The 18,196-nt window shown below is 45.9% G+C and overlaps 1 protein-coding gene across 1 annotated transcript in view; it reads left to right on the top strand.

Annotated features, from left to right (window-relative positions):
* SMOC1 (SPARC related modular calcium binding 1) overlaps positions 1-18,196 on the top strand; it is a 183,084-nt gene that overhangs the window by 112,331 nt on the left and 52,557 nt on the right. The window contains exons 6-7 of the mRNA XM_074998874.1: positions 9,080-9,136; positions 13,224-13,304. Of these exons, the coding sequence (XP_074854975.1) occupies positions 9,080-9,136; positions 13,224-13,304 (138 nt within the window). The remainder of the gene's footprint in view (positions 1-9,079; positions 9,137-13,223; positions 13,305-18,196) is intronic.

Genomic DNA, 18,196 nt, shown 5'->3' with positions numbered 1-18,196 from the left:
CCCATGCCTCCTGGCACCAGGCCAGCACCCACTCCTGCAGATGGAGGCGCCGCTCGTCCACCCGGAGGCGCTGTTCTGAGACCTCCAGCTGCTGCCGGAGGATCGCCAGCAGCTGGGAGTCAGTCGCCATCCGGGGGTGGTGCTGGGGCCACCGTCGTCCCCACCCTGGGGCTGGTCGGTGCTCCGCGGAGGGGCTGGCCTGCAGTGATGGCCCCGGTGGGCTCTCCGGGACCACTGACACCTCGCCGGCACTCTCTGGGCCCTCCGATGGTGCAGCTGTGGAACACGGGGGGAAGAAGAGTGGAGACAGCTGTTAGTGTGGCCCCCGAGCCGTGGCCCTTGTCCCCCCCACCCCTCTGCTGCTGGTTCCCCATCCCCGGGAGATGCTGCTGCTGATGGGTGTCCCACCCCCTCCCCCCCGGGGGACCCTAGGTTCTGCTCCCCCCATCCACAGGGATGGGGCATGGCACTGTCGTGCTGGGGGGGCAGGGGCTGATGCACTCTTCTGAGGGACATGCCACTGCTGTCCTTGGGGCCATGGTCATCTGGGCATGTGGAGGGCCCTGGTCATGTCTGTTGCCCCCGCCCCTCAACCCCGGGGGTGTGCACCAGGGGGGTACATACCTGACGGTCCGCTCCCACAGTCAGGGGACACCCTGTGGGCGCACGCCCTGCTGGAGCTCTGGGATGGGATGGCGATCCGGAGCCCCCCGTCGCTGGAGGAGGATTCCCCCTCCTCCTCCTCCGGCATCCCAGGGGTGGGCTCCTGGGGGGGCGGGCCCTGGGGTGCGGGGCTCGCCTCCGGGGCCTGCTGGGGCTCGTCGGCTGAGGTGTCAAGAGTGGCCGGCAGGGAGGAGGTGTGCCGGGGGCCCAGGATTTCCCTGAGCTCCCTGTAAAAGCGGTAAGTGACGGGGGCGGCCCCAGATTGGCTGGCCACATCCCGGGCCTGGGCGTAACCCTGCCGCAGCTCCTTGACCTTACTCCTGACATGGTCAGGAGTGCGGGGAGGGTGACCCTGGGCAGCCAGGCCCTTGGCCAGCCGAGCAAATGCATCCGCGTTCCGCCTCTTGCTCCCCATTACCTGGAGCACCTCCTCCTCGCTCCAGAGCCCCAGCAGGTCCTGGAGCTCAGCCTCCGTCCAGGAGGGGCCCCACTGCCTCTTCCCTGGATGGCTGCCAGCCTGGGAGCCCTGGCTCCCCTTGTGGGGGGTGCCCTGGGGGCGCTTAGGGGGCTGGCGGGCGGCTATCGCAGTGGGTGGGGGTTGTCTCTGGGCTGCAGGGAGGCGTGCAGGCAGGCCGCGTGGCTGTGCTGCCGCCTGCATGCTCTCTCAGCTTCCTGCACAGGAAGGCAGGGGGCAGGGAGCTTTAAGGGGCCGCTGCAAGCGGCGACCATCGAGCTCAGGCGCTGGAGAGAGCGTCTCTCAACCCCTCAGCTGATGGCCGCCATGGCGGACCCCGCTATTTTGATGTTGTGGGATGCAGATTGGCTACGTCGATGTAGGGCGCTATTCCCATCTCCTCATGAGGATAGCGACTTCGACGTCTCGCTGCCTTACGTCGATGTCAACTTCGAAATAGCACTCGCCACGTGTAGATATGGCGGGCACTATTTCGAAGTTGGAGCAGCTACTTCGAAGTAGCCAGCACATGTAGATGCGGCTATGCTGTGGAAAAGTTTGAGAATCCCTATTTTTACAAGTAATTTGTGCACCCGAAGGAGTAGAGCTGAGATTGCATGGGTAATACTAATTTTATCATTTAGTGGTTCTCTGTTTTGTATTCTAATGGCCTTTCAATAAGGAGGCATATATGGACTTTGCTGGATATTTGCTAGGCAATTGTAGAACACTGAATGGCTGAAACAGGGCCTTTCATATTTAGTTGGCAATATGATAAACAGTAAAGGAGAATTCTGGGCTCATTGTAATCACTGTCATGGATCATATCCCAAGGTTCGCCTAGAAAGAACACATGCAATTCTATTCCAGCCTCTTATATCCACCCACCATGGACCATAGCAGAACAAAGGCTACGTGCTTCCAAAAAAAAAAAAAACAACCCAAAATGGTAGTTCATTTCCCAGTTCATTTGCGTCTCTGAATGCCAGCAAATTGAATGAAGTCTACAAACCCTTGGACTCTTGATTCAAGCTGACTAGTATTTGTTGGCATTGTATTATGTGTGATGCCTAGATGGGTGCATGATTTAGAAATCAATATTTCATTGTACCCTTTAAAAAGTACAGAAATGAACAGTGATCCTCTCATTTGGAATCCCTGAGAGATTTTCTTCACTGGGATTAGAGGTAACAGCCATAGTGGGTCAGACTAGTGATCTATCTAACCTAGTATCCTGCCTTCCAATTGGAGCTAAAGCAAGGTACCCCAGAGGGAATGAATAGAACAGGTAATCAAGTGATCCCTCTCCTCTTACCCATTGGTAGTGTCTGGCAAATAGAAGCTAGGAGCTCCTGAGAGCATGGTTTTACATCCCTGCCCTTTCTGGCCTGTAGCTATTTTTTAACCCTGTTATAGTCTTAGCTTTCACAAAAACCCCCGGTAAAGAGTTCCACAGATGGACTGTGCATTGTGTAATGCATTACTTCCTTCCCAGTACTCCCAACATAGTTAATTTGTTTTTTTGACTCCTGCTGCATGCTGAGCAGATATTCTCAGAGAACTATCCACAATGATTCCAAGATCTTTCTTGAGTGATTAACAGCTAATCTACACTCCGTTGTTTTGTATGTATAGTTGGGATTATGTTTTCCAATTTGCATTTGTCAACATTGAAGTTAATTTGCCATTTTCTTGCCCAATCACCCAGTTTTGTGAAGTCTGCTTTGGACTTAAGTATCTTGAGCAATTTTGTATCATCTTTTAATTTTGCTACCTTCCTATTAACTACCTTTTCCAGATCTCTTACCACTATGTTGAATATGTCTGATCAACGTACAGAGACACCCAGAAAGTGCCACTATTACCTTTCTCCATTCTGAAAATGGACCATTTATTCTATCCTTTGTTTCCTATATTTTAACCAGTTACTGATCCGTGTTGGATGTGATCTCCCTTATAAGGGGCTAACCACTCACCACACTTGTCTGAAGTTTCAGGGTATGTGGCAATGTGTACTTACATAATCCATCAAGCCTGGCTCCATCTCTGGCCACTGCACTTCTGTGTACACCCCCAGCAGGCATGACTACACCTGATAAGTAAGTAACAGAGAGGGAGCTGTGCTAGTTTATATACTATCAAAACAAAAAGCAGTCAAGTAGCACCTTAAAGACTAACAAAATAATTTATTAGGTGAGCTTCGTGGGACAGACCCACTTCTTCAGACCATAGCCAGACCAGAACAGACTCAATATTTAAGTACTGTTTTTGGTTCTCTGTGCCTTAAATATTGAGTCTGTTCTGGTCTGGCTATGGTCTGAAGAAGTGGGTCTGTCCCACAAAAGCTCACCTAGTAAATTATTTTGCTAGTCTTTAACGTGCTACTTGACTGCTTTTTGTTCTGATAAGTAAGGTGCTGGATCACCTCTGGTCATCCCTGTCATGGCACTTGGACCCCAAATTGGTGTTGGGGAGTTTTGCTTTCCACTTCTATCCCCATCACTAACCCTGGCTTCTAACCCCTCAGTCCTGGACTGGGGAAGCCACCTGGGGGAGCTCAGCACACAAAGCCACTGATTGAAGGTCAGCTGCTCCCTCTATATAAATCTCAGGGTGTTCAGGAGGGTTTGCTTGGCAGATCAGGCTTTTAAGCCCCTCCTGGACTTGCAAGGTGGTGCAAGTCCCAGTGACCAATAGAGCCATGATGTTTTATATCAGCAAGCAGGGTGGAGCCTGGTCATCAGCCCTTTGTCATGAAGCTCTCCAACTCAGGCACGTCTGTCATACTGGTATGCCAGTCATTGCATGGCCCTGCACCTCCTTTGGGTAGGAACATATTAGAAGATTGCCTCAGTATCACATTCTTGTCTCGCCCAAAGAGGCTTATGCCCTAGTCATGAATGCAGTTGCAGGCACTGGTGGGGGCACTTTTACCTGATCATAGCAACCTGACTGATACTGAGTAGGTGAAAATCTCCCAGATGACTGTGCATGTGACTGCACACACACCCCCCGGCCCCAGACTGGAATAGAGATGAACAACATTTCTTGAACAGCCACCGCAAAAGTTAGGTAACCAGTGCTCTTTGGATGGCTAGAGGAAGACAGGAAAATGAATATATGATCCCATCACCCATGCTGGGTTATTAGGGATGTGAGGATAGGTATGAGCGGTGGGTATTGTAGGCACAGGAACACTCTGCCTCCCCAAACTGCCTGATGTGGCCACACCTGTGTTCTACCTTCTGCTTGCAGTTCCTTGCAAGAGGCTTTGGCAGGCAAACTGGAGACTGTCATTTTGCTTGCCCTCCTGTCATTGGGGTTGTTCTGCTGCCCAGCACTGGGGCTGGTGGCAGAGCTATGGGGGAGGAGCTTCATGGGCAGGGATGCTAGCCAGGGGTTAGCTCAGACAGCACAGCCAGGGGAGGGTTGGGAGGGGCCAGGCCTCAGGCAGAAGGGGTGGGGCTGGAAGGCTAGTTGCCCTCAGCCAGAGGTTGACCCACTGCCCTTGGTGATGGGGTGAAGAGGGAGCTGCTGTACTCTAAGAGCAAAATTCTCTTGATTTTTGTAGGTGCACATAACTCCTGAGCTGAAAACCATGTCCTATACAGGTTGAACCTCTCCAGTCTGGCACCCTCAAGACCTGATCTGTGCTGTATGCAAGAATTTGCTGGACCATGGGAGGTCTATATTGTCTAGCAGAATTACCAGCACTTCCACTGCTTACTGGGCTCTTAGAAGACATTTAGGGCTAAATTAGAGCTAAATAATGGCACAGAACACAGAGAGCCAGGACTGGTGGCTGTAAACAAACTTTATGGGACTACGGTAAGTTTGGCCACACCCATAAGTGGCCATCTGGCTAACTAGAATTATGACAGATGATGGATGTTACAGGACAAGAGACTGTCTGACTAGAGAGGTTCAAGCTGTAGTGTACAGTAAACCCTCGAGTTACAGGGGTGTTGCGTTCCTGCAACCCCCGCATAACTCAAATTTTCATGCAGGTTGGGGTGGGGGTGGGGAGACGGAAACCAGGCTCCAGACTGTAGCCTGGTTTCCGGCTCCCCTGGGCTTTCAGGAGCTGGGAAGCTGACCAGCTCCCCGGTAGCCTGGTTCTTATCTCCCCACCACTTGCAGGACTTGCAACAACCATGGCTGATCAGTTTCCTGCGTCCCCCACCCCAAGTGGTAGGAGCTGAGAAGGAGGCAGCACCCTGGCTCCTCTCCCTTGCAGAGCCGGGAAACTGACCTGGACAGCAGCTTTGTTCAGTTTCCTGACCCCAGCCAATGGAGGGGAGCCAGAAGCTGGGACAACCTGGCTCCCAGGTCATCTCCACTCCTTGGAGCCAGGAAACTGACCAGACCCCACGCAGCTGGGAGAACGCAGTGAAAAGGCTAGGCAGGCTGACTGACAGCCACAGAACAGCTTCAAGTTGTGTTTAACTTGTATGAAAGCAAGTTATGCACAACTGGAAGCTGTGTATTTCGAGGGTTTACTGTACATAATTCACTTCCTTTGTTTCTGTTCCTCTGATCATATTCTATATGGAGAGCTCCCACACACACCCCACTTTCTTAATGCTATAGGATTTCTTAGTTCTTGCAGGAGGCAATAGATTGTAACGATGAATCATTTTTTGGCATTTTCAATGCGCTGCATCAGGAGTGACCAAACCGCGTGTCTTGAGTCGCATGCGGCTCTTTGAGCCTTTAAGTGTGGCTCATCAGAGCCACACACTGGGAGTGCCATACTTGTGCCCCACTACTTGGTGGGTGAAGCACGTGGCTGTGGCGGCTCCTCCTCAGAGCTGTACGCTGGAAGGGGCACCTGCCTGCCCAGGGTATGTGCCCCACTGCTTGGTGTGAGACGTGTGTGGTGGCGGCAGTGGCTCCGGTGAGTTGTTGGCATTTATTCAGAGTTTGCGGGAAGGGGAGCTGGGGGAGCCTGGCTCTGCGGGCAGGAAAGGGTATTCATTTAGAGTAGGGAGGGCTGGGCGAGCCTGGTTCTGGGGGAGGACATTGAGCCCCGTATTATATATTTATATTTATATATCTATATATGATATCTCTCTCCCCTGCCCCATATAAATAAATATACATGCCTCTTTGCATTTTATCCACTGCTATTTTGGCTCCTCGTCTCTAACTGGTTGTCCACCCTTGCACTGTATAGTCTGTATTTTTATTTTTTTTCTGCTCTCTATGATGATGATTTATGCTACAGCTTCTTCTGGGAAATCTGTCATGCCTTGAATTCTCATTTAATCAGTCAGAATAATTTCTGTAATAACTACAAAGTGTTTTATTACTTACTGCGATGCCAAGTAGAATTTTCTCTGTGGTTTTACCAGCAACAAGCAGCCCAGAGGAATGAGAATTCAGTTTGATGAGCAGTGGAGGGAGTGAGAAGGAAACTTAAACAAAAGTAGACCCTCATAGCTGCTGCTCTGCTCCAAGTTGAAAGCATTGTGAAATACAGAACAAGTTTCAATAAAACACCTTGGGAATGCTGAGTTACTGAAAAAATCCTCTTGTCTGAGAGGGGCACGTGTCTGGCAGCACTAACACCAGCATATACTTGGTAAAATAAAATGTACTCTTGTCTTGTGACTATTAGGTGACCCCTTAAACAAACCAAAACAAAATGCCAGGAGCCCCTGTGTTTTGATTTTTCAATAAGTTCAGCTCTGTTGCTGTATGTTTTTTTTAAAGTAAATGTGAGGGAAATCTTGTTTCTTAAACAGGACAGGTACTGTGTTGTTTTATATTTGGAAAGCATAATTTTGGGAGCTACCCTAACGAATTTAATAATTGCAAATTCAACAGTGTGTTGTTTCAAATATCAAGATACTTAATTTTTAGGAGAATCTTCTGTTTTATAGAGAATATGTAAAAATTATTTGGTGCATTATTGTGAAAACCACGATGATCAGTAAATGGCTCTTCCAACACTGCCTTCTCTGTGGCCTGGTCAGCAATGCAAACTTTTTTTTAAAATATAAAGAAATGATTTAAAAGCTATAGTCAGGCATAAATGTTAAATTTATTATGCTAAACCCTGATTATTTTTCCTACTCCCCTCTTGGTATTTATTCAGGCAAAACCCTCATTAAGTGGAATCCTTGCCCAGCCCAGATCCTGTGAGTTGCTGAGTACTAGCTGTTACTAGGTTTTTTTTTTTTTTTCAACTTACTCCTGCTGCATTGGGCATTTCTACTGAGAATTTAATTCTGGGGTATAGTCCTATTTATACATCATATGTTAAAAATTTTATGTGCGTTCAAAGGCATTCTGACAGTTCTTGTTGAACACGCAGACAACGTGTGGATCAAAGGGGCAAATCTAGTCCCTACTGCTTGCTTTCTCCCATCTCTTTTACTTCCAGGGAATTGCACAGCTGAAATGGAATTTGAACTATACTTTTATTTTTGGATTTTCTATTTGTGATTAATGTACCTAGAAGTAATCAGTGCTCTGTTGAAAAGATATTTAAGATCAAGTCAATTTAAAAGAGAGTCTTTAATCATGAGAATAATGCCTGGATAGTGTTGTTTGCTCCTGCCTTTTTTTTCCCCTGCCTCAAATATTCTCAACAATAGCCTCAGGTATTCTGTTAGGGGCTTTGTAACTTTGTTCCCTCCTTTCCCCATAATGTGTTTCAGTGTGAAGTCATGCAACAAAGGCTGTGATGTAAGTTCTGTAAAAGAATAGCATGGAAGAAATTTCCAGTTTTTTTCCCCCCACCCTCCCTTTACACGCTCCTCAATACTGTATAGCAAGACTGATCTGAAGAGTTGAATGGACTCTCCCAATTATTTTCAGTGTAACTCAGTGTTTTTGCTTTCAATTAGTGCCTCCACCACCACACATACTATGTATTAAGGCCATGTAGAGATGGGGCCAGAAAGGGATAGCAAATTCAAATACTCCATAACTTAGCTGAAAGGGCAGCCCCCAGCCTGAATCCAAACTTTATGATCAACGAATCCCTGTCTGCATAAACAACGAAGGGTCCTGTGGCACCTTATAGACTAACAGAAAAGTTTAGAGCATGAGCTTTCGTGAGTTAACTCACTTCTTCAGATGCTTCACCAGCATCTGAAGAAGTGAGTTAACTCACGAAAGCTCATGCTCTAAACTTTTCTGTTAGTCTATAAGGTGCCACAGGACCCTTCGTTGCTCTACAGATCCAGACTAACACGGCTACCCCTCTGATACTTGTCTGCATAAAGTAGCCGGCATCTAATCTTTTGACTTTGTGGCTCCTGATGGTTTTTTGTGTTGTTTTATAGTGTGGCTTTCACTTTGTTTGATTTAAGATTTTAAAGGGGAAAGACTCCACTCCTGTCAGAAAACATTGGAGCATCATGTACTGGGGAAAGCTAATCTAAGAAAAGCTTTTTCTCATCTCTTATGATCATGTTGGATTTAGAGGGCAGCTTGTTGTTGCCGCTGTAAGAAATAAATTACTATTGACAGCCCTTTCCTAACAACACTTTGATGAATGGTGATGCCAGGCTCCACATTGGTAAGTTACAGAAGCTGAGTGAGTTTATTTGTTTTTTAAACAAAAATATTTCATTATTTACCAGCTCCCTGGTGTTACAGGATGTCACATGTGTAGGAAAGACCCACCTGATCCTAAAAGATATCAGTGCATCAGGATGAAGGGAAAAATACCCGCAGTTCACTCCAGTGTTATGGGGAGGGAGGAAATTCTCTCAAATCTTAAGGTCTGTGCATGTTTACTATATACTGTGACATACCAGTAGTGCCCAAGTAAGCTCTGAAAATTTATTTTGTCTTGACTTTCTGTCTTTTTTCTGTCTATCTTTCTTCTCTCTCCTGGACTTGGCCGGGCCATGTACAAATCCCAATCATTCAACAGTACTGGAGAGTAGATAGTATTTACCTCAATAATGGTAGTTTCTTTTCGGTTCTTTTTAACCCTCAATTCAGATGATGGTTCGAAGCCCACGCCCACCATGGAGACACAGCCTATTTTTGATGGTGAAGGTAAGAGCCTCCCTTTTAAACATTCTTTTCTTCTCCCCCTAACATTTTTCTATTAAAATCTTGGCACTAACCTACAAAGGGCTAACATTTTGCATCTTAGTAGTTATCTACAGTTTAGAGTGCCCTTGGGTCTTGAGGCCCTTTCTAAATGCCTTCTTACCATACCTTTTCACCCTGGGCTCCAATAACAGCAGTTGGGCAGATCCTTTGAGTAACCTCAGAGAGGAAGGTGTCATGGCTAAAAAATGCTCATTGAGTTAGAAATGACAGCTTCGTATATTCCATCCTTCCTCCCCTACTGTGGGATTGGTGCAGGGAGTTTCATAACTTCTGCAAAGCACAACAGCTTCCCCACAGGGAGGAAAAGACTAAACTACAGACTGTGAATGTTGACATGGAGGAAAAAATGTTTGGCAGGTTCTTTATCACCTGCTTTCGGTAATATACTTTCCATTAAGTAAACAAAGTTAATGTCCAAGGCCCACCTAATCCATGACCCACCAAGGCATTTTCTCTTTCAAGTGTGCTGATCCCATGGAATTTGAGGGACTGGTGTCTCAGTTCACTGGACTCCTTACATTAAAGCAAAATTGCTGTAGCAGCTAATAATTAGATGTGGGCCAAAACCAGAGCCTCCAGCATGAGCCACTTAGTATTTCCTGGCCAGGGGAGAGCTGCAGATTTTAAGGCTGTCCCTAAAATTATAAGATGTAGTTGGAACCAAAAATAGAAGGGATTTGACAAGAACTGGTGGTGTCCTTGATAGTTCTCCCTGATCCCATATCACAGAATAGATGATTTTGGTGGGTTTCATTTTTATTGAGTTTTTGGGCTCTAATAAGTCTATTTAATATCAAGTGATTGCAGTTCCATCATTTCCATTTAGGTGGAGTTTTTAAAAATTCTTTATACTAGCTTTAAAACAAAAACCAAGTCCAAAATATTGTATTCCCACATAAATAAACAGAGGAAACAAAAACCTAGTTGTCGGTCTCCTGCTTACATAAAAAGATCCTGTTCCTTCTAGCAGCCATCTGGTATTGTATTAAATTGCTGTTTGCAATAACAGCAGGCTGCTGGTCTTTGTTTGCCCCAAGATAGTGGTTGTGAATGCACAGGGGAAGGAATGCAGTAAGAAAATATGGACTTGACTACAGGAATAATTACCAAACAGAGCACTAGATTAGTCTGTGGAAGCCCTGTCAGAAGCTTCTTCAGGGAATGGTGAACGTCCCCAATCCTTAGGTCATTTAAAGCACTAACTGCAAGGACAGCCCTTCCCTGACCACCAGATGACAGGCAAAGCCTAATAGCTGTTAATCTGCCTCTGTACTGCGTATGATATTTTGAAATCCCCAGTTTTTGCTCACTCAACAGACCCACGGTTCTGCACTGAGCTTGTAGGCGAGACCAGGAGGGGAATGGAACACAGCAGGCTTTTGTGGCATAATGAGACCGTGTACCTGTTCTGCTTATTACGTGTTATTTCCTGTGAATCTTTCAATACATCACACAGTCACTTTCGTCCTCTTGCACTGCATGTGCCTCATAACAGGAATGGTCAGACCTTAGGCCTTCTGTTAACCTGGGCAGCATTCTTTGTGATCCAGTGGAGAGGCAACATGAGACAGGGAGTCATCCAAGTTTTGGCACTGACACGGTGTGATCTCGGATATGTCACTTTGTCCCTCGCTGTTAGTTTGCCCCACTGGTAGATAGTGATAAGTAGACTTATTACTGTGTCGGGGGTTGTGATGATCACTTCACTGGTTGAAGCCTTCTGAGGGGGAGATGACAGAACGCTACTCTATTCATTATGGCTGTGGCTCTCCAAGGTTGAGAGAATTGAGTGTCTAAATCCCATTGACTATCACTGGGAGTTGTTTGCTTAATTCCTTTAGGTTCTTTTTGAAAATTCCCCCCCCCCCCCACATGTACAGAATTAAACAGTTCTGTCCCAGAAACAGGACTTTAGCAAAGACTCTGTTAGACATGCTTTATAGTGTCGTGGAGGCATTGGGGATGCAGAAGTGTCGTCTCAGGCATTGTGGTTGCTTTCAGGTACTTTATTACCCACATGACAAGTAAAATGGAAAATTGCTTTGAGCATCACATATGGTTTGAGGATGTCCATTAAAAATGAAAAGTGACCTGATTTTTAGAGTTTATTTGTTCTGTTCTCCCCCTGAATCTGTGTTTGAAAACTTTCTTCTTTAGTTAGATACAAAAGGAAAAACCTGGCAGCAAACCCCTGATGCTAAATCACTGTTAAAATATTGTAGCTTTTAAAAAAAATTTAACATTTCCATATAGGCTTGAAAGGGGAAAAAATTCTTGCTTGGAAGAAGTCCCTTAAATGGCATCAGTTCTCTCTGTTAGGAAAAATGGAGAGGCCAGCTTTAGGTGGTAGCTCTTGGATTATTGTTGTTTGTGGCCTGTTGTTTCAAATGTGGTTATAACCCAATGTCTTTTGGAAGTCTGGTACTTTTAGATAAGTATCTAAATAATGAGAGCAGAGCTTTCTTGAAAAGCAGGCACCAGTTGTTGGAGCAGAGCATTCCTGGAAATTGCACTTAAATGTGACTCACTGTCAAGTCAAAGTCTATCAAAGGAATGAGGAGAAACGAATAAAAAACCAGTCAAGATGATGCGGGGGAACGGGGGATGACAGACTTGCCAGGCTCCTGGGCAAAGGTGGGGAGGAGAGGCCTGCTCTGAGTTCCCAGAAGGGGTGGGAACACCCACAGCCAGCCTTCTGCACTACCGAGAGTGCGGCGCACTCCCGAGTGCCATGCGGCTCTCTAACAGAAACTTAAAGGGCCCAGGGCTCCCACCTGCCGCTGCTCCTGTGATAGCAGTGGCAGCCAGGAGTCCTGGGCTCTTTTAAATCACCAGCCCTGTGGCAATTGGACTCATTTGCCCCCCTCTCCAGCCCCGCCGTTTGTGAGGCCTGGGAAGGTATAGCTTTTGACTCTGTGTTGCAGTTCAGCAGATCCATGACACAAAACCCAGGTTGGGGTGTTGGGTGGGGGGCAGGGGAAGGAGACACAGATAACTAAGTTGCTTTGTTCTCCTTTCACAAGCAAACCCTCGTATAGCTGCTGTAGTTGAGAGAGAGGGAAATATTTTCCCTCCTCATCTTTCGGTGTTTACTTTGTGCATTTGATGCACTTTTTTTTTTAATTCTTGGTTTGTCATATCTAGTCAGTCAGCATCTTCTTGGCTGGGCAAACCTGTATAGATGCCAATAGGGAAATGCTGGGAGGGAAACAAACCCTGTACGTTTTTTGTGTTTAAAAATAAATCAGACCCTGCTATTTTAAAAAATCTTCCAGTTTTCAATAGAGGACACATTTGTTACTTTAGAGCTCACTTAAGGTACCCAAGTACATTGCTCAACCTTGATTTGAATATCTCTATTAAACAGCCAGTTACTCAGCCCTTTGAGGGGTTGCAGAGGGCAGGGTTTGCTTTACTTTGAACTTGAAGAGTATAACATCTTTCATCTGAGGGTCTCTAATCACTTTCTGAAAGCCAATATCTGTGCATGTTTTGGTTTACTACCTCAGATGCATGTCCTGTTAACCAGATTGGTTTCTTTTAACAAATGCTTTCTTTTCAGGGTTCTCAGCAGAGCTCCCCATTGATCTATTTGGTTTTGGTTTTTTTAAAAGAGAATTGATGATTGGAAGCGGGTGATCAGTTGCTCTCTAGGGGCCAAGGAATGCTTTACATTCCTGGTTTAAAAGGATTTTGCTGAATTTCATGCATCTGTTGGTGGAAAACATAGTACGCAATGCACCCAAATTAGTCTGTACTACTTCTGGGACAGGGCTGAAAAGTATGAGGAAAGATATTGTGAATTAAGGAAACAGATGCAATACAGAGAAAGAAAGGAACATGTTGCATTTGTTTGTACTGGGAGATGGGTAAAGACTCAGACTATACAAAATGCACCAGGGAACCCTGGACGATGTGGTAAAACCCAAGAACTAAAACTGGCCTGTCAGGCTACCTCCATCTCCATCATGGCCTTTCCCCACTAGTGGAATCAACATGTATTTTAGTGTTTCTTATTGTCTTTCAGAAATCACGGCTCCCACACTTTGGATCAAGCATTTGGTCATCAAAGATTCGAAATTGAACAATTCCAGTATGAGAAATTCAGGTAACGTCTGCTTTAAATATATGGCAATTAACTAAGCAGCATTATCCCTCTTTTTCTAGGACTTCTAATTTCATACTTCCTCTATTGCAGCTGCAAGGCAGCTCTCTCTGTCTCTCTCTGTGTCCCCACATTGCAGTGTGAGAAACCAAGGCAACACATGAAAGAGGTTCTCTTCACTGTATACCACATGTAGGCTACGTCTACACGTGCACCCAACTTCGAAATAGCTTATTTCGATGTTGCGACATCGAAATAGGCTATTTCGATGAATAACGTCTACACGTCCTCCAGGGCTGGCAACGTCGATGTTCAACTTCGACGTTGCTCAGCCCAACATCGAAATAGGCACAGCGAGGGAACGTCTACACGCCAAAGTAGCACACATCGAAATAAGGGAGCCAGGCACAGCTGCAGACAGGGTCACGGGGCGGACTCAACAGCAAGTCGCTCCCTTAAAGGGCCCCTCCCAGACACACTTTCATTAAACAGTGCAAGATACACAGAGCCAACAACTAGTTGCAGACCCTGTATATGCAGCACGGACCCCCAGCTGCAGCAGCAGCAGCCAGAAGCCCTGGGCTAAGGGCTGCTGCCCACGGTGACCACAGAGCCCCGCAAGGGCTGGAGAGAGAGTATCTCTCAACCCCCCAGCTGATGGCCGCCATGGAGGACCCCGCTATTTCGATGTTGCGGGACGCGGATCGTCTACACGTCCCTACTTCGATGTTGAATGTCGAAGTAGGGCGCTATTCCCATCCGCTCATGGGGTTAGCGACTTCGACGTCTCGCCGCCTAACGTCGATTTCAACTTCGAAATAGCGCCCAACACGTGTAGACGTGACGGGCGCTATTTCGAAGTTACTGCCGCTACTTCGAAGTAGCGTGCACGTGTAGACGCAGCCGTAGGCTGCAGAGTTTGTTTCCTAAGACAGGAACTTGGGATACTCAGGGAAACTTTGGGTTTGTCCACTCACAGCTTCATACCAGACTGTCAGCCTTCATTCCACTCCCAAGATCTCTCTCCTTAACCCTAATCCTTTCCTGAGAGCATTCTTATTGCACCTGTGTGTGGTTTCCAAGGAACTGCAGTTGTTGCTCAACTTTGGCTCCCATCTAAGTAGCTATGATCACCCCAGGCATCTGTGATGGTATGTTGGACAAGTGGGTGACAGTGACCATTAGGTGGGGTTTCCTTGGTGGGCTTTGCAATAGACATGGGTTGTAAATGAGGTGAAGAGACTGGCTAAATCTATACTAGGGAAATAAGTCAATTTCAGATATGCAGTTCTAGCTATGGCATTTTCATAGCTATAATCAAGGTATTGGAATTGACTTATTTCCCTCGTGAAGACCTAGGGTTTGTACTCAACCTCCCTTACTCCATGCGATAGCATGGGGCACAGGGGTCAACTGCTGACCCCAGAAAGATCGATTTTGCTGCGTCTTTGCCTGACACACACAATTTGAACTCCAGAAGGTTGACCCTGACTGGGTCGATCTTCTGCTTATTTTAGATGAACCCTGTTACTGCCTTGTGGAGCAGGGTGGGAGGAAGTTCCATCTTTGAAAGATAGCCCAGAAAAATAAGTCTCTTGTTCTAAATTCTAGTTTTGCCTTGGACTGTGATCTTCAGCAATTCACTTAACCACTCTGCTTCTCCCCAGTCACACGCTGAGGGTTATATGGAGCTAAATTGCAGAAATAAAGTATGCTTACTTAGATAATGTACCTACAATAAGCTAGAACCAGAACCCTGACTTTCAGATGCCTTTATGATATCCAGGCTGGATTACAGCATTAAGGTCTTCACATGGTTATCCAAGAAACCCATCCGGCAATTTCAGCCAGTGTGGAAGTGTTGGGCAGCTGGCTTAGATGGTGTTTCAAATGCAGAGAGAACCACTCCTGTGATCCATGGACTTCACTGGCTACCAATTTATTCCTAGTGCCACCCAAAGTGGTCATTTTGCTGTGTAAAGCCTTAAGTAATTTTGGATCTTGCTATCTTTGCAACCACCTGCCTCCTCATGCAACACTGCTGGGTATCTGAAATCAAATGAGAGACTCTTGCTTCCAATTCCCAGCTTTGAATTTGGGAGGGAGGAGGTTGAAAAATAGGTACCTTTAATATGGGTGTATATGGGGGCATGTATCTTTGACTCTAGAATTTGCTTACCACTCTTGCTTGGCATTACAGATCATTTGACCATCCCAACATTCTGCATGCGCTGTCTGTTCAAGCTTTACCACAGGAAACTGCTATATATAGGAGAAAGTGTTGCTTTTGTAAGCTTACATTTGGTCCATTTCATTTGTAATTGTTGGGTCTCTTTTTTAAATAACTACAAATGAACCCAGAGATTGTAATGGATACACATTACTAATCACAAAATAAACTCTCAGCTGGAGAATTTCAAGCGAGTAGCAAAAAGACAACCACCTCAGCAAGGTAAAATGTGCTCTGTGAGATTTAACAGATCAGTTGATTGCGCCGTGTGATGTACTAGCCACAGTACCTAGTAACTGATCTAAAGCTAGACTCAGTTTCCCACACAAACCTGCAGTCATCTGTTTGTAGCAATAATGAATTACTGGCATCAAGAAAGTCTGGATCATGAAAGAGAGGTTACAGAATGGCTGACACATTCCTTTTCCCTCCCTGCTGGGTTTCATGGTGTTTTTTTATTCTGGCTCTGTATCACACATGTTGAAGGACAGGGGCATGCACTTTGAAGCTTTGGAAGGAAAGCCTGATATAAGGGCAGGCCTTAATAAGGACCACTTTTGAAAACATGATGAATGGTAATTGCTTCCATTATTTTAAATGCTCCAGAGGAGACGCTTATGTGTCTTAAATTGAGCATCCAGAGTTAGTGGGTGCTTTTGATAACATTCACTGACAGCAGTTTTAGATCTCATTGTGTATAATATGGTTTTGGTTTTGGTTTCTCTCATTGGCTTTTTGGTTTTAACCGGTTAAGGTAAATTTTGCTGCCAGTCTTTCTGCATTTGCTTGGTTATAATGCCTCCAAGCCTAAAGCTTGTCAAGTTAATACAACATAAGAATGTACCTATCCTCTAGCTGCATTTTAATGGACTCCTTGAAGTTAGAGGTGGAAAAGGTCTAGTAGGTCATCTATTCCCTGCCTTTAGGCCAGTGAATATTCTTTACAGCATGTAATGTATTTTCTCTTGTAATTTAAATGGCCTCCAGGAATAATGCGTTCATCATGTCCTCTGGGATGCTCTTCCATTCTCTGGCTACATTATACGCTACGCAGTAGGGCTGTGGTTCCAAGGTCACGTAGACACGCTCTAGCTAGCTCATATCTGAGCTGGTACACTAAAACAGTAGAGGAAATGTAGGTAGCACTGGTGACAGCTGCAGTAGGACTGTCTGGCTGCCACCCTAAGGTTGTATCCACAGGGTTCAGGTAGGTTTATATTTTGCAGCAAGCCTAGGTTTCTGCTGCTGCCCATGCTACTGTTTGTCTTACTACTTTTGCGTGGTAGTGTAACCTATGCCTACTGGGTTTGGTGCTCTGTCTCTCTCTAGACCACTTGGAGCTTAGCGAGTATGCTAAAGTCTTACCTAAGAGGCATTTGGCTTTTAGCTCATGTGCTAGAGACTCATTTGTTAAGCTTCAGAGATCCCAGGTTTGATCCCACGTACTGACAACCAGGGTTCTTTGGCCTTAAGCTAGCTCAGATGAGAGCTAGTCTGAATGTCTAAGTGAGCTGGGAATCTCGCCCCAGATTCATAGGATAGACAAAGCTTTTAAATGAGCTTGCCCTCTAGATGTTTCCCTGATGTCTAGCCTAAATTTCTTGACTGTCCTTGTTAGTCTAGGTTCTCCCTCCTTGTATCAGCCTAAATCAGTCTGTCGTTCCTTCATGTTCATATTCATCAAGTGCCTGTACCTACAACTCATGTTCCCCATAGTAACTATTTAGCCACATGCTCAGTAGTGAAAGAGGTTAAGCTGTCAGGGCTCTGTCCCCACTCTGGCACTCCAAGTGCAGAAAGTGGGGGCTCACAAAAATGGAAAACACCTTGCCTATACACAGGCTTTACTTTAAAACTTCCCAAGGTCACAGATCCCCTGGACCCGGAGGGTATGCTGCCACCACCCAGGTAAAACAGAAACCCCTTAACCCCAGAAGACACACCGGGGAATATCTTCCCATGGGAGTACGTCCAAGTTCTTAACCCTCCCTCCAGAAAGAGCTTAGAACAAAGAACTGTAATTTACTAGCTGGCCTTCTGGCTCAAGGCATACACATTCACAGACCCATGTCAGGACACAGGTATCAGATCACTTGCTTAAAAACAGTAATTTATTCAAAAAACAAAATAAATCATGGGGTTACACGCAGACAAGATATTTCCCTGGGATTCAGCTGAACGATTATAGGGGGAAAACATCAAGTCAAAGCAAAAAATAACAGGAAAAACAGAGCAGTGTAACAACAAAACAAGGCAATAAGAAAACAGAGAGCAAAATTCAAAATAACCATAACCTGATCTTGTCTAACTGTGCATTTCCCTTTTACTTACATTTCTGTGCCTGATTTTGAGACAGACAGGATATTTATGGGATACATTGCAGTTGCCTGGAAGACATCTTTCTCCCTCTGCCTCTCCAGCAGTCAAAAGACCCCTTAAAGTGCAATTGTTCTCAGTTCAAAAAGTCACTCCACTGCTCTTTGGCTTACCTGGGCTTAAGTTACATCAGGAAGAGATTAACGGCTTCCCTGCACTCATGACATAAGCAAATACCACTTTCACAGGGTGTGTAGGTATCTTTCTAGTCTGCATTGGCATTGGGCATCGTGGAAACAAGGAATTGTGGACTTTTTCACTGTGGTAGGAACATAGGAATTCCCAGGTC

This window comes from Carettochelys insculpta, chromosome 6 (assembly GCF_033958435.1).
Source record: "Carettochelys insculpta isolate YL-2023 chromosome 6, ASM3395843v1, whole genome shotgun sequence".
Taxonomy (NCBI): Eukaryota; Metazoa; Chordata; order Testudines; family Carettochelyidae; genus Carettochelys; species Carettochelys insculpta.
The sequence above is the reverse complement of the archived record's forward strand: the minus strand, read 5'-3'. Positions and strand labels throughout refer to the sequence as shown.